General features: G+C 44.1%; 1 protein-coding gene across 3 annotated transcripts in view; it reads right to left on the bottom strand.

The window, feature by feature from the left end:
• atp2b1a (ATPase plasma membrane Ca2+ transporting 1a) overlaps window positions 1-17,689 on the bottom strand; it is a 92,579-nt gene that overhangs the window by 64,615 nt on the left and 10,275 nt on the right. For all 3 annotated transcript variants that reach the window (XM_079494840.1, XM_079494839.1, XM_079494841.1), the window contains exon 2: window positions 11,219-11,891. In XM_079494840.1, coding sequence (XP_079350966.1) covers window positions 11,219-11,414 — 196 coding nt within the window. In that variant the 5' untranslated portion in view covers window positions 11,415-11,891. The remainder of the gene's footprint in view (window positions 1-11,218; window positions 11,892-17,689) is intronic.

The following is a 17,689-nucleotide window of genomic DNA, read 5'->3' on the forward strand; positions in this document are numbered from 1 at the left end:
TTAAAATAGTGGTCTCCACATTCCACACTGACACTCCAGCTTTAGTAGTTTAGTTTAGTAAATACAAAACACATTTTCAGTTGGGATACCAATTTCATCCAATCGAGGAAGAGAACCTAGCAGAGATAATTGATCAGCTTCAATTCTACCCAGTAGACCAGTACCAATTGTATGTGCTCACTGCTCATTTAATTATGTCATCTCTTACAACTTCACTTGTTTATTGTGCATCCTGTATGAGTTCTCTCTCCCGAAAAGCAAAAAACGGGCTGGAGAGACCCCTGTTACCGAACAAACACTCTGGTTCATCAGATCGTCTATTTTAGCACGCAACCAAGTGTAAAATCAATCATTACGACACCATCGAGGACTGCCAAAATACATTTTAGGCGACAAAACCAACTGTTGATTTAACAGTCTACACACAGTTTAACATTATCTACTATAATCTTATGATATGTAGGCAACTAAAACTAGACTAAAACTAAAAAACTAAATTAAATTAAATTGTAAGACTGACTAAAACTATATCAGCTGTCAAAGTCAACAATTGTGTGGTGTATTTGCTCAGATGGAAGCAACAGGTCGTGATGTCTCTCCACTCTATTTCTGACCATCCTTAGACCAGCAGGCTTTCTCAGCTGTGTACTACAGTAAATTGCTTTGCTTTCCTGTCCTTGAAGATCATTTTACCTGTCGTCACCCATTCCCTTTGTCCAACGGATACATTGCAGCTACAAGTGGCCGTGGGTACCTACTGTACCAATCAAGCGCCCCAAAAAAAATATTGCACCTGTGCAAACTAAGTGGTGCAGAATGTGCGCGTGTGCGCGTGACGTGTTTTGTGCCAGGGACCCCCCAGAAGAGAAGATTTATTTCCAAACATTTCCAATATATAACAAATAATTACTTTTTGAATAAAACATATGTAAAAAAAAAAACGGTAATTGGTGGCCGACTCTCCGAAATTGGATTGGCATCAGACGCAGAAACCAAAAATGGGGCATCGGTCAGGGCTCTAGCCCATCCTCTCGTTTGTCCTTCCAATGACGGCAACAACGGCACAGTTGATAGTCTCTCTGTCACTTTGCTTTTATCGCACTAATCCAACGGGAAAATAAGGTGGAACATTTTTAAGGGGGGTATTAGCTGTCAGCGTCTTTTCATTAGAGGCGTGGAGAGGATGAAAGCACATGGTGAGAGACAGCCGGGGGAGCGGAGAGAGAGAGAGAGAGAGAAGGCAGAAAAAAGAAGCCTTGGTCTGGTTTGATGGCACTGTGTGCCGGCGATGAGTCACCATCGCCGGTACACGACGCACTGCCACCCCCGCAATAAAAAAATAGTTATTTTTTTTTAATACTGGACTTTAATGCCACTTATGCATGGGCTTAGCGTTGGAGAGAGAGAGAGAGAGAAAAAAAGCGTTCTGCTTTTTCGTGAGGAGGCATTTCCAATTTCCTACGTGTTATTTCACGGTGAAGAGTGACGGGGGGGGGAATGACAGAGAAGAAAATGCGAGATGACAGGCCGGTCGGAGGCAGCGCGTGAGTCATAAATGGAGGGCCGTGACGCAGCCAGGACGCCATAGCCCGTTAAGACCTGCTGTGGACCCGATTCTACAAATGTCTTCTTAAATCCTATCCTATAGAGAAAAATAACCTGTGTTTCTATATCAGTGGTGCTCAAACCTTTTCGTGTCAGAATTATATGTTTACTAAAAAGCTGGAGATCCTGTTACTGCAGTGGTTCTCAACCAGTGGTCCGGGTTCCAGGTGGTCCCCAGCTAAATTATGGAGAGTTGGTAACCAAATGGACCCTTATCAGAAGTCTAACTCTTGTGTAAAATGAAACCAAATGGACCCTTACATGTCCAATTGGTTTAATTTTATGCTCTTAAGAGTTAAATTATTGTCTTAACATCAAGTCTACAATTAGAGAATGTAGAGGAATTGTTATTTTGATCAACATTTGCCTGTTATCTCTGCTAATGGTGACAACAGCAATACAGCATGGAATTGATTTTATCCAAAGATAATAACCTTCTTTAGTTCTGGGTCTACAAGGCAAAATCTCATCAAATGGAGGTCCGTGGGCGTCAAATGCTGAATACATAATGGGCCTTGATGTGAAAAAGGTTGAAAACCACTGCATTATGCGGAAATAAAGCAAATAAAATAGAGAAGTTATCAAGTATCATTAATGTTGTCATTTTATCAACCGGCCCCTGGACCCTTGCCATTTGTATCTCTAGCCTAGTGCATCGATTCTCAAAGTGGGGGACCCCCCAGGGGTAAAAACACAAATCTTCTCTTCTGGGGGTCCCTCCCTCCCTGGCACAAAACCTTTTCATACATACACATATCTATATCTATATCTATATCTATATCTATATCTATCTATATCTATCTATATATATCTATATCTATATATATAATTTGGGGGTCCTTGGCACGAAAAGGTTTGAGATCCATTGCAGTACATTGTCAGAAAAGTCAAATAATGGGCAATATCTCAGCAAAACCAATATATTGTTAGAAACCTTTTATCTCCATATCGTAACTTTGTGTGTGTGGGTTTTTTTTTGTCATAAATGAATGCCACTACTTAATCATACCACAACGACAAACAAAATCAATTTTTTAATTAGAATCCAGAAACAGTTTGACATTTGAGGTTTCAACCCCGACACAGACGATATGGGGTGGAAAACTTGTATCTCCATTTTTAAAATCTGGTGTTTTTTCTTTTTTTGTAAATGAAGGCCCTACTTCATCACACAAAGTGTCGCACAAATCTGGTGAAAATAGTTGATCTACAAGCTCACAATGTGGCGTGTCGCAAGCTTGTAGATCAGCTATTTTCACCATTTTAAAATGGTTTTAAAATAATAAAAAAGGTAACCGTTTGGACATCCAAGGTTTCTCACCCGACAGTAACGACATGCATCTGTCGGGTTCTAGAATTGTCTTAGTATTACTTTGCTTAGTATTTTGCCTTTCAACTAGTTCCCTTAATAAAGTGCCAAATTAATTGGATGTATTATAGAATAAGCTATAGCGCTCGCTGCTCTCTCTACCCTCAAATCATTTCAGCACCATCGTCGAGTCCCTGTGGAGTCAAGCGGCTAATCATTAACCGTTTAAGTTGGACACTTGTCCCCGGCTGACCTGTCAGAGAGCAGGACTGTCACTTCAGCCACCAGGGCCGGGGGTCAAGGTAAGCCCTGTGTGTGTGTGTGTGTGTGTGTGTGTGTGTGTGTGTGTGTGTGTGTGTGTGTGTGTGTGTGTGTGTGTGTACTCGCTGGTGGACTCTCACTACCAGACATTTGCATGGATTAAAGCAAAAACTAAAACTCTCACGACTGCAAAATGTTGGTCAGGCCCAGCAAGTCCTCAATCTGTGACTTGTTGAAACAGGATTATTACTCTAGGTTTGACATTTCCAGCCACATGGGTTAGGACAGTGGTTCCCAAACTTTTTCATGACAAGGACCCCCAAATTGACACTAATTAGCCCGCAGACCCCCATTAGAAAAGATATGCCAAGGACCCCCATGAGAGAAGATTTTTACGGCTCTAGCAGTGATTCTCAGCCTGTTTAATTTCAAGGACGACCCAGTTTGACATGCATTAGTCTACATACCCCCATTGAATGGCATTTCTATCTCTGGGACCCCCAATTTATATTGTAAAATCAATGTTAATTTAACATTGATTGTGTACAAAGAGTGTACAAATAGAAGCAAATGGACCCGTTAGTGTCCCTTTCGTTCCATTTGTTACAGACCCATAAGGGTCCCTCCCTCAAGGACCCCTGGGGGTCCCCGGACCCCACTTTGGGAACTACTGGTTTATGATAAGCAAGCATTACACCTGATTTGTATTTAATTGTCATGTACTGCACTGAAAATTGCAGATCTTCAAGCTCTTGTATTTTGATCTGCCATTTTCAGGTTACATTTTCAGATGGGGGTCCGCGGCCAAATATGCATGGAATCAAAATGAGTGAAATCGGTCGTGGCGACTGAGAACTTTAATACCATGCATTTTGAACACTGACTGACTGTCCTAAGAAATACTGTACAGCAGCCGTTCTCCTTTCTCTTGCGTTCAAAGACACAGACAGCTCACACTCGACATCCTATAACTCCAGAAAATTAAAGAGAAATCCTTGACTTAGATGACGAGCAATTTCAAAACCATCCCCGCTTCCTCACAATCGATCAACAGACGAGAGGAGAGAGGCTGTTGATTTGAAATATATTTTTCCCTGTCAGGGTCGAAGGCAATATTCTCTCTCTGTGTGAAAGCAGCCATGTGACTGTCTGAGGAGAAATCCCCAGTGAACTGTTCTGAAAAGACAATCCGTTTTACAATGGGTTTACTTAACCCATTAAGACCTGTGGTTTGAAATCCCATAGGTTTTCTGAAAAACTCCCCCAAAATGATATGTATTTGGCCGAACAATATTTTGTACCAGGGACCGGATAGCCAAAGTGTGTGTGTGTGTGTGTGTGTGTGTGTGTGTGTGTGTGTGTGTGTGTGTGTGTGTGTGTGTGTGTGTGTGCTCCACATCAATGATTGCACCATGCAGCACCATGCAACCATTATGCCCGATGGCAGTTGCAAAAAAAAAAACGTTTTGTTGCAAGGAGTTGCTTTAAGCCCTATTCAAAATGACAAGCTCGCAACTCATCGCTCAGTTTTTTTCCCCTCTATAATTACATTAAAGTGAGTGGTTAGAAATCGGTGCACATGGGGCTGCATGTTATTTGCCGTACCGATGTTGTCCATTTGGTTTCATTTTAAGCTCTCAAGAGTTGAATTATTGTTAAACAGCTGCATTACTTAATTTACGAGAAGTCTACACAATTACAGAATGTAGAAGAATTCTCATTTAGAGCAACGTTTTCTTGTTATCTCTCCTATAGTTAGCACATCAATACAGCATGGAATACTGGACCAGTTTGGGTCTGAGAGATTAAATCTCATCAAATGGTGGTCCGTGGCTCAAATGCAGAATAAACAATAGATCTTTATATGAAAAGGTTTGAAAACCACTGTGTTAGATGCCTGACTGCATAACAGGCAAAACTGCCGGAAGTGCCCCAGACAGCCCCACGATTGATTGGATGAATCAATATGCTGGAACCTAAATATTTGACTAAACTGAAATGGCAATCAAACCGGGAATATGTGCAAGTGGGGAATTATGGCGACACGGTCGATAATATTGATGAACACAACAGCAGCCTTGTCCCTATTTTTATGAGTTCCTCGTTATAAAGATGGGAGGAAGACCTAAAAAAATAAGGGACATTAAGTTGCAGCTTCATGCAGCTGATAGCTGCTCGGATGGTCATTTGGGAGGGGGGGTTCGAAAGGTTCTCAATTTTTTCGATTACATTTAGGCCTACATATTTACATTACAACCCCCTCAAGGAACCATAAGAGTCCCTGGACCCCACTTTGAGGACATAACTGAATTTTGTAAACTTTTCAAAGGTTTTCCATTTTTCTCTTGTTTATCAATGATTTTTTTTCTTCTTTTTTTGGCTTATTAAGTTCAATGTTCTTAAATCAAATGTATGTTTTTATTACATTTAAATCATATTTTGTCAAAGTTTTCTCTTCGACAAAATATCAGAACATTAATCAGTAAAATACAATGTAGTGACTCTCCAAAATCAGGATCCTCCATCGGTAGGGCTTCAGCCTGAGCAAACAACTGAGGTACAACTTGCACAGTTTCACCAGGAAAGTCAAGTCAAACTTCCAGGGGAGGGGGATGGGGTACAAATTTGGAAATGGTTGACGGATTAGCAGAGGATTGGATTAAGGGGTTAGAGCAATGGCCGACCACCTAATTAGAAATCCCTTTTCGATTGTCGAGCTCCGCTAATCTTAAAAGACAGCTTAATTTCCCAGGCCAGTGGCGAATGAGCCGACCGAAAGCGGCAAGTGGCAAAAACCTGGGTGGCTGCGTACCAAGTGGAAAGCCCCCCCCCCCCCCACTGAGAGGGGAAACAAGCCTATAGCCTAGCTTATCTATGCTATGCACATGCTAACAACTGGGCTGGGCTGGAGGCAGTATGACTATGTAATAAACAGCAAGTTGTAGGCAGCTGTGGGCAGCTGCCTAAAGGGCTCAAACTTTCCTTTTTACAGGCATGTTAACAAAAGATAAGGTTTAGCCATTGGTTCTCAACCTTTTTATACCGAAGTACCACCTCAGAAAATACTGTATGTGTCGCTCCAAGTACAGTACCACCATAATAACTGGTGTTACAATACAGGAGCGTATACCTGCCCCATCCTATTCAGCTATGCACAGTTAACACAAGGGGGACATTTTTTTTTTTGTTCCATTCCAATGCCAATAATGCTGCTGCTCTGACAAAACTCAGTCTAATCACTAAATCAGCACAACTGATTTCTATTCTAATGTGATTAATCTGTTCTCAAATCTTCTATTAACGGCTAGGTGTGCTGTCTTTTTTTGGCGACTCCTCTGTGTACCACCAGAGGGGGGCTCAAGTAGTACGGTACATGACGTACCACAGGTTGAGAATCACTGGCCTTTGAATCCTGTGGTTCTTCAATACACACCACTGTAAACTCACTGGAAAAATAAAATAAAACTAGAAAAAGTGCCCTTCCGGGCACAGGTCTCCACCAGGAGGATAGGAGTGTGTGTGATGTTTGGCAAGGATGTTTAGGAGGATGTTTTTTTTTTTTTTTGATGATTTGAGGCATTTTGTTCCAAAAATTTGTTGTGCAAAAATCAACCTGTTGGTGGCGCTATAACAGGCCAATGTGAAAAGGGTGGGATATATTCCTCAGCCTAGTAAGAAAAAGTGTGAAAGATTTCACGTAAATTGCATGCTGCGTTCATGATTTGAGGCTATTGTTCAAAACGGGGCAATCTTGCAAACTGTGAAAGCCAATTATAGCCAATTAGGATGGAATATGAAATATCGGACAGATCCAACTTGAGCACATGACCATAGAGATACTGTGTAACGATTTGTGAGATTTTTGGACAGAATCTGGAGGAGTAATATCAAAAAATGTGTTTTACAAAAGTCGGCCTCCTGGTGGCGCTATAAAAGGCAGATGCGGAAAATGCAGGTCAAAGGTTTGTCCTTGGCCTCTAGGGAGTGTGCATGCAACGTTTCACGCAGATCGGTGCAGTTGTAGGTCAAAAATGTGAAAAGCTGCCTCATGGTGGCGCTATAACTGGCCGTTCTGGAAAATGTGGGGCAGAGGTTCATCGTTGGCATCCAGGGAGTGTGTGTGCAAAGTTTGGCATCGGCCGGGTTAACGGTGCCGGAGATTAGCTGTACACAGACGGACGGAAGGACACACACACGGACGGACGGACACACACACGGACGGAGTGCAAAACATACTCTCTCCCCATGCCTTCGGCCTGGTGGAGACAAAAATGTTCTCCCACAATCTGAGGCTGAGCTACTAAATGCAGTAGCAAAGTATGCAATAAGTTATTCATTGGAAAGTAGTTTAACCATCTTAAACGTGCTTCAAATATATGCATCCCTTAGCCTTTCACTGAATTACTATTACTGTAACAAAAGGCCAATACATGTATTCGATTAACCTTCCAGAGTAAAACTGCATGCCCATTCTGAAATGTTGACCTAAACCAGGGGTGGGCAACTGGCGGCCCGGGGGCCACATGCGGCCCCCACCTTCACTTAATGTGGCCCTCAGGTTAATGTCAGATACTGGTATTGCTGTGTGTCCTCCCCCATTTTTTTACGTCCAATTTTATTTGTATTTAGTTCATGAAGTTAACATAACAATAATTAAAGGCTTTTGCTTTTCAGGATTCCAATTAAAAAATAATCAAGGATTTCAATTCAAATGATAGCAAAAATAGCCGATCTACAAGCTCAAAACGCGTCGCGCTGCGACGCGTTTTGAGCTTGTAGATCGGCTATTTTTGCTACAACACTACCATGCAATGTGGCCCTTTGGGGTGAGTGTGGACATATTGTGGCCCTCTCCATTGTCAAAGTTGCCCAGCCCTGACCTAAACATTTGCCAGATGTGCTACTGCTGGTAGGGCTGGCCTATAGCCCCACACTTCAGAGGGAGGGAGAGAAAAAAGTGTGCAGGAGGACAAGTACTGTACACTGTACAGCCACAAATCTGAGACATCCGATCTCATTCATGCTCCAAATATGAGAAGACCGTGTTTGCCATTTCAACCACTTGACACCGACTCTAACGCGTGCATGTTTAGACAACACGCTTTTCAACTGAGCTTGCAAAATCATATTCAGCAATTTCTCTACGTCGACGCCATACAGAGATTGGTCCAAAATTATTTCCTTTTGAGGTCAAGGGGGTCAACCAAATATGGTTGATTGTCGTTACATTCCATTTGATTGTTGCAAACATTTCATACGTTACTCGCAGGGACACATTGAACTAGTTCTGATGCTGCTGCCACGCTCTGTGTGTGTCTCTGTGTGCGCGTGTGCGTGCATGCGTGCGCGGCACTGTGCGCGGAGCTGTTTTAATCTGGGATCAAATCCCCCAAAAGGTTCAATTAAGGTCACATGAGGCAGAGAGAGGGAAAGAGACAAACTCACAAAAAGAGAAATGATACTATAACTGCATAACAATACTATCCGCTAATAACTGCCAACCAAAAGGAGAGACAGAGAGAAGGGGGATTTGGAACGGCTCTGCTGTCTAGCTGAGGTGCTGACGGGCCGCTTTGCTTTTTCCAACCCACTTGGCCGAGTGCCATCTGTTCGCTGACAAGGAAAGGTGTCAACACATATAGAGCACGAGGTGTTAGGAGAAGGGCGCAGAGTCGGTCACAAAGCGTTGTCACAATACGTTTTCGTTTTTTTTCGTTGCCATGCATCATCTACGACAGGGGTCTTCAACAGGGGGTATGGGACCCCTGGGGGGGTCCTCAGAGCTACTACAGGGGGACCACCGAATTGTTGTGCGAGACTGTCTGTGAAAGTGTCACGGGGCAGCCCGTGCCCTATAGACAATATCAAGGGCCTTGCACACAGACCACAGTTAAGTCAACCTTTATTGTTTCGTTTTTAACATTAACCACTTGAACCCTAGCATCCCTTTAGCTGAAATTAGACATAGAGCACTACAAGCCTGTACATCGGCTATTTTCGAAATGGCAGGAAAATGTTGGAAAATGTCGATTTTGGCACAGAACCGTTTCAGATGGGGGCGGGTCCACAGCCAAATAAATATCAATTTGGGGCTCCTTGACAAGAAAATGTTTGTTTGAGAACCACTGATACCGTCAACATAACGCAGAAAAACAGCAACAACTCATGGTTCATCTTCTACGATCACAATCTCATCATACCTCCATTTGCACACAGCGAGCAGCACCAACCAACCAACCAACCAACCCAACCCAACCCAACCCAACCCACGCCGCTGCTGCCAACACACAGTGAACACACTGCAGCACGACTCTATTCCACAGATGAGCTCATCGCGCCGTCGTCTTCGACCCGGCCCTCTTGTTCGAGTCGTTATGCCAGCCAGCATTTACACCCTTCCTGATTTGTCCCCACATGTGGGAACGTTGACCTGCCTGCCTGCCTGGTTCTGTGCCCAGGCAGACAGCTGGTCTGTCTGCAGCGCGCACGCATGCACGCGCACACACGCACACACACACACGTATTACTATACTTGTGAGGACATCAACATTTAGATGACGGTTGTCATGAATGCCATTTTGAAACATTTTGGGCTATTTTCTTTTTGTTTTACGGTACGCCGAAAAATAGCAGATCGCGACACGTGAGGTTGTAGATCGAGTATTTTCCAGTTTGTGTGACCAAGTATCAAGGGCAGACCACATCAATGCATATAGTCAGTCTATTTTTCCCCCTTTTCTTCCTTTTGCAACATGTAACACTTTTGCAACTTGCAAGTACGGTAGTTGCTTGTTGCAAAAGTCTACCATACTTTCCGTTTGGTCCTTACACTTATAGTAATTCAAACACACACACACACACACACAAACACACACGTATTACTATACTTATGAGGACATCAACATTTAGATGACGCTTGTCATGAATGCCTTTTTGAAACATTTTGGGCTATTTTCTTTTTTTTTACCTTACGCCGAAAAATGGCAGATCGCGACACGTGAGGTTGTAGATCGAGTATTTTCCAGTTTGTGTGACCAAGTATAAAGGCCAGGCCAGACCACATCAATGCATATAGTCGCTCTATTATGTAACCCTTTTGCAACTTGCAAGTACGGTAGTTGCATGTTGCAAAAGTCTACCATACTTTCCGTTTGGTCCTTACACGTATAGTAATTCATTTCAAACACACACACACACACACACACACACACACACACACACACACAGAGGTGAAAAGGGGGGGAGAGAGAGAGAGAGAGAGAGAGAGAGAGAGAGAGAGAGAGAGAGAGAGAGGAGGGAGGAGGGGGGCTGAACGCGAGGGACATATCCACAGGCCCCAGAAATAGAGCAGGACTGGGCCAGGGTCAGCGCCACCTGTCTGGCATATGAGCTTTCCAAGGCGGTGATGTCAAGGTAAGGTGGATGACAGGCCCCAATGACAGGCCTCTCAAACTATGTGTTTAGGCCCCCACGTCTGCATCCCCACACATGGATTCGAAGAAAAGAAAGACAAAAATATGGATAGATACTGTAGATCTCACGACAGAAATGTTTTGTTCGGTCCCAACTAATCCCAATCTGCGATATGTGATCAATTCAAAAGTATCTTTAATCTCACAATAACTTTAATATATATAATTACTGTACGTGGCCTGACTTTACCAGCCCACATGGGTTTTGGGATATAAACCCCATTCAATATTTGGGTTGTACACCCCCAAAACAAAAAAACAAAGCAGATCTACAAGCTCACAAAGTGCCACCCACGATGCCATCATCTTTTTAGGAAAAGTTTGACATGGAATCCAAATGACTGAAATCAGTCTGACTGAGAAGTTTAATTCAGTGGTTTAATCAATTTGGAAATGTTGATAAGCACTGCTTGACTCCATCCCAACAGCACCCAAAGCCACCAGTAAAAACACCTGTGTGTGTGTGTGTGTGTGTGTGTGTGTGTGTGTGTGTGTGTGTGTTCCACTGAAATTAGAGTGTTCTAGAGTGTGAATGAAGCCTTGCAAAGAGAAAAGAGTGTGTGTACTCTACCATCTGTGGGGGACGTTTTCAAGCGGTTGCAGAGTCCCCGAACATCCCCGTAAGACTCCCCGATTTTGCCCAGGCCCTCGGGGCCTCGCAGCTCCATGAGCGAGCGCAGGTCTTTGAGCGTCACGCCAAAATCCGCCGCGTGGTTGTTGGAATCCATCGTGGAGTTCTTCACGCCGCTGTACGAGTTGTTCGCCATTTTGTTTTTCGCTCGCCGTCGTCCGCCTTGTCGCTGCTCCGCTGCCGCAGCGACTGACGCCGCCGCTTCGGCAAAAAAAAGAAAAAAAAACGGAAAACGGCGTCCTGGGAAGAAAAAATAAAAATAAAAACTTAAATCCGAGAGAGAGCGGCCGCCGCGATGGTTGTAGTTCCCATAAACGGCTTCCGATGGGCTGGGAGGCCTTCAGAGGCAGGCAGACACCAGGTAGCGCGGCTGGTACAGATCAAAGAAAGCCATTTCCTCCTCTCAGACAGACAGACCAATTCCTTATTCTTTCATGTTGACTTGAGGATCATCCACGGAGCCAGGGAATGAAACGAACGTCGCCGCCACCGCCGCCGCGCATGCACACACACACACACACACACGCACGCGCACGCACACACACACACACGCGTGCGCGCATAAACACACACGCACGCACACACACACGCTCGCGCACACGCGGCCGAGGATCTGAAAGACAGAGGAAAACAGAAGGGAGACTAAATTAGTGTCTGAAACCACAGAAACAAGTTTTATTGCACGTATAAAACACGTTAAGCACTTAAGGAGACTGATATGGGACAACTTCTGATAGTTACATACAACTCTATATTGTAGACCAGTGGTTCACAAAATGTTAATAAATAAATACGTATGTGGGCACGGATCCCCATCTGAAAAGGTGTCGTGCCTTTTCAAAAATGTTCAGAAACAATAGATATGCATTGCATTACAACCTTGTGAATCTGCCATTTTTCACACATGGCCTCCCGTTACACTAGGCGGGACTGTGAGGCCAGTGCCAGTCAAACCCGCAGGAGTTGTTTTGGTCCACACGATGTAAGAACAGGGAATAATCACCTTCCAAACACCGGATTTTGGCTCATTTTGAGTAATAATGAGTAATAAGTGTGCGCGCGTGCACGTCGGATCCGTATGTAGGCTGTCTAACATAATGATAATCACACTTGCTGTGAGCTTGCAGATCGGCTATTGTTGGCTAATATGGATGCTGGGGGTTCAAGCGGTTAAATGTTAACGGTGTGATAATAATCGTGGCGATCTAGTGAACAAGTGGTGGTGGTGCATGTCAGACAGACTGCATCCCTGTCTATAAACGGTACAGATGAACCCCGGGGGTCCTGGGGGTCACGGGGCGAGAGGCTACGAGGGCTACATGATACACAACTCTTGAGCGCAAAAACATGGCTCGTCTGCGTTGACGAGCAGCGTGGGAAAAGGAGCAACTCTTGGATGTTTTTAACTGGGGAACAGGCAGACAGCAGAATTTAAAAATACGTCTGGTCCCGTCTGGTCTATACTTAAGGACACACACACGCTCCGTTTCCTAAACAATTAACATAGTTATGATGTAAAATTATGATATTTTAGTTATTGTTCCTGCTGTTCTACATACTGTACAGCCAACCAGGTTAACCAGATATCACAGATTGAGGCTTTAGCCTTTCCTTTTATATGAAATATAAAATATATTAGGGTTTTATGGAAGATGCTTCTGAACATAATTGCTAGTTTGACCACTTCGAATGCTCCAATTTGCTTTTTTACATTTTATCTCCAAGCTCTCAATGCATCGTAGACATAATGAGAACTTGCAGATGGGCTACTTTCTCCACGGGACATGCCTCCGTAGACACGGTAAGACACGCCGACTTCTATGGAATCCAAATGACTGAAATCAGTCGTGGCGACTGAGAACTAGAATCCACGTCTATACTTGAATTGGTGAATGACCTTGTTGTGAATCCCGTGCCACTTCCCCCGGTCACACGGAGCGTAACGGAGCGGGGGACAGAAATGCACCCAGGAATGAATGGCATGATGGAACCCTGGGCTGGCATCCCCATTCTCCAGAAGAACATCCATTACAAAATAGTTCGGCAAGCTCACAATGAGTCCCGTTACTTGCGACAAATTGTGTGCTAGAGATTTGGTATAAAGGGGGGGTTCGGATGTAGGGGTCCGTTCTAGCATAGTGCCCTGAGGCACCCCAGTCAACTAAGTATACAGTATACTAGTCACATTTCACTTAAACCCAATATAATATTGGGTTTAACCCTTTTAGACCTGAGGACAAATCTACAAGCTCGTAGCTCGCTATGAGCTTGTAGATCTACTATTTTTCAATAGCTAAGGGTTCCCGTCCTGAATGGGTTAAGTGAAATGTGACTAGTGCAAGTATGGACGCGATACACGCCGTTATCAAAGCCATGCGGACCGAAGTTAGGAAGGAGCTGGAGGACTTTAAAGAGACTCTTTCTGAACGAGTGTGCAAAGATATGGCAGACCTCAAAGAAGACGTCAACAACAAATTGACTAGACTCGTCTCCGACCTCCAAGACACCATGGACATCTGCAATTTTTGAGTGGTGCAACCACTCCTATAGACAGGGGTGCACATTATTATTTTGGGCTAGTACTCAAAGGAGCACCTGGCCATGTAGTTTGGTGCACACAGCAGGGGGGGGGGGTGGTTGAACGGACGTTCGTATCGTGCCACAACGTTATGCTGCATTTACACGGGCAGATGCAACGCTACACAGTAGTACACCTAGTCACAGACAGTGTATTTGTAGGAGGATCCCACTAGCAGCAGCTGTCCGTTTATCACTAGCACAACCACAAACGTCCAACACATTATACAATGAACTAGAAAAAGTGGGCACAGGTCTCCACCAGGAGGATAGGACTGTGTGAGATGTTTGGCAAAATGTTTAGGAGTAATATAAATAAGTAATATGTTTGCCTTTGATGGCAATTGGATGATTTGAGGCATTTTGTTCCAAAAATGTGTTTTGCAAAAATCAACCTGTTGGTGGCACTATAACAGGCCAATGTGAAAAGGGTGGGATATATTCCTCAGCCTAGTAAGAAAATGTGTGAAAGATTTGACGTAAATTGCATGCTACGTTCATGATTTGAGGCTTTTGTTCAAAACGGGGCAATCTTGCAAACTGTGAAAGCCAATTAAAGCCAATTAGGATGGAATATGAAATATCGGACAGATCCGACTTAAGCACATGACCATAGAGATACTGTGTAACGATTTTTGGACAGAATCTGGAGGAGTAATATCCAAAAATGTGTTTTACAAAATTCGGCCTCCTGGTGGCGCTATAAAAGGCAGATGTGGAAAATGCAGGTCAAAGGTTTGTCCTTGGCCTCTAGGGAGTGTGCATGCAACGTTTCACGCAGATCGGTGCAGTTTTAGGTAAACAATGTGAAAAGCTGCCTCATGGTGGCGCTAGAACAGGCCGTTCTGGAAAATGCGGGGCAGAGGTTCATCGTTGGCATCCAGGGAGTGTGTGTGCAAAGTTTGGCATCGACCGGGTTAACGGTGCCGGAGATTAGCTGGTAACGGACGGACGGAAGGACGGACGGACGGACACACACACACGGACGGAGTGCAAAACATACTCTCTCCCCATGCCTTCGGCCTGGTGGAGACAATGAATTACTCATCCATGTTTAATTCCAGCGTGTGTAACCTACATTGTTTAAGTGACAGATAGTTTTCATATTATGGTCGCTAACGTGGTTTACAGCTGAGCTCAACATAACTTTCCCTTTCCGTTGTCATCGTAGCTTGTTGTTTACAACTGAAACAGACTTCCTCTCCTCTGACTTCCTCATCAAAATAAGAGCTACTGGTAATGATTAGTCAACACTAGTTGGTCTACTAGTTAGTCTACTTACAGGACGTTAACATCTCATTTGAGTTCCTTTTGAATGCCTGTCAGCATTCTCTAAATTCCTGTATCTCAGCTGTTGGTGTGCAAATGCGCCTCGCATGCCTTTGATGTACCGTGCAGCAAACGTTTTGACTACGCATGCGCACTGGCGCACCGCTTGTGTGCACCGCTGCCTATAGACAGCTAAGTGTGTGGCTGGGTCCGTCTGTCCCTGTGTCCCTGGCTGTGTCCGAGCGTGGAAAATAGCGTTATAGCGTTTGTTCACCACCAAGTGTCACTGTTGCTCAGCATAACACAGACACACACGCCAGGGAGGAGTACAGTACAGTACAGTACAGTACAGTACAGTACAGTACAGTACAGTACAGTACAGTACAGTACAGTACAGTACAGTACAGTACAGTACAGTACAGTAAATGTATGGACATTTTTCAACATTTAAATGGTCAAAGATTGACGATTATGCAAAAAATAATTGCGATTATCTCAAATAATTGCGATTATCTCAGATAATTGCAATTAGGCGATTATGTAATAATTGGTGACTGACACCTTGTACTTGGTGACACGAAGAAGTACCCCGTCATTCACACGGCGTCATTTGCGGAGCAACGGACATCGGTTCTCAACACATAATGACTTTGCATTGCAATAGTGGCACGTGGCGCCTGTGTGCGGAGAACCGCTGTCATCCAACCCACTTCACAGTCCCCTCGGCACCGATACACCCGCTGAATATGAAGCTGCTCGGTCGGTCGGTTATCAAGGTACACACTCACGGAGACGTGTGTAACTTCTACATAGATGTATGAGGGATTTTCAGCAGTAGACTCTGTCGCGCGCACACACACGCACAGTGAGTCGCACACACAGTTGCACACAGTCACACACACGGAAATTGTAATGACATCCAAGGCTACTATGTTTCTATAGCCTATTGTGATCTGTTCTTTTGTCTGAGGATATTGCGTGTGGCGTTTCAACAGCATGACATACCAGTGGACTGGAAAGGCTTGTAACATCATTACCCACACACACTACCTGCAAATTGAGTGAGGGAAAGAATCTCAATTAAAAAAAAGAAAGAGGGAAACCAATCATTCTATGTATAAACTCAAGGCAGCCGTCCTCTTCTTTTCACATGGATTAGAGCACAATATCACACAGACTCATTCAGCCGCAGCACATTAATGCCAACATCTCGTATTAGGTTAGCTTTGAGATGCTCGGAGGAGGGTCATCACGACTTACCGACTTAACATTCCAACTGCCAGTCAGTCATAATAGTACAGTAGCTCAGTCTGAATAATAGGATATAGCGGTTCATTTCCTTCACTATCGCTGTAGTTCTCAAAGTGGGATCCGGGTCCTTCAGTGAGTGGCTTCCATGCTGGTCCCCGGCAGCAAAATGAGCCAATATAAAATAGCATCAGAATCTGTTTAACCACTTTACACAAGGCAGGATATTACAATTTGGCTATCGCAAGATTCGCAATATATATATATAGCGAATATATGCTGTATATATTTAAAAAGATAACATTTGGAGTATTTTTGAAACGTTTTAACACAAATCTTGTATCTTGATTCTTGGCACAAAATTATTTCAGATGGGAGTCTAATCATGGCTAAATAAATACATTTGGGGGGTTCCTTAAAATGAATAGTGTTCCTGCGGCTTGGAAATCTCATATGTCCAAAACTGTTACTTTTCAGGGTTCAAATTCAAAAATAGCAAATGTAGCAGAACGAGCTTGTGGATCTGCTACTTTTGATAGCAGATTGACTTTTGGACGAGGCACTATAGTAGAACGGAAGCCGATCGGGCCTACAGACGTATGCAATCCTCCAGCCTCTCTCCGCCACTGACAAACCACAGAGAAGACCTCTCCAACAACACATAGTCTGACACTGCGAGTATAGGGTTGGAAGCCTTTTGGATTTTAACGATTTGTACACTCTCAGAGTGAAATCAAAACGTTTGAGAACCACCGCTATTGTAATAGAGGGTATGCGCGTGTGACATCATCATACCCGGAAGTTTTGCGGGAACGCCTACTGAGTGGCAAAAAAATATTTCTGGCCTTGACAGCCCATACATCTAAAAACAGAAAAGTCCTATCCGATTGCATTAAATTATGTTAAATGACGTTAAACTCACTTTGCCACTCGATTTGCCGCTCACTTTATGTATGTGCATACCCTCTATTGCATAGCAGATGTCAAGTCCACATAGCCAGCTCTTGACAGTGTGATTAAAAAAAATCCAAAATACGTTGGAATCGATCCCGGTTCTTGAATCTCGGAGCCGGGTCTGAAAAAGAACCGGGTCCGGGTCCCAACCCTAACTGCGAGTAAAAAGAACCGGGTCCAGGTCCCAACCCTAACTGCGAGTGCACACGGGACGGTAGTTCCTCTCGTACCGTTAAGCCTACCTCATGGTGGTGAGCCGGGGCCAGCTGACTGATTACCTCAGGAAAAGCCTCCCGTTTAATCTAATTAAGACTTATCTGAGGCATCAGGGGGGATCCGCACCGCGGTGCTCTGCACAGAGAG

This window comes from Electrona antarctica, assembly GCF_951216825.1.
Source record: "Electrona antarctica genome assembly, chromosome: 23".
In the NCBI taxonomy this organism is placed as follows: domain Eukaryota; kingdom Metazoa; phylum Chordata; class Actinopteri; order Myctophiformes; family Myctophidae; genus Electrona; species Electrona antarctica.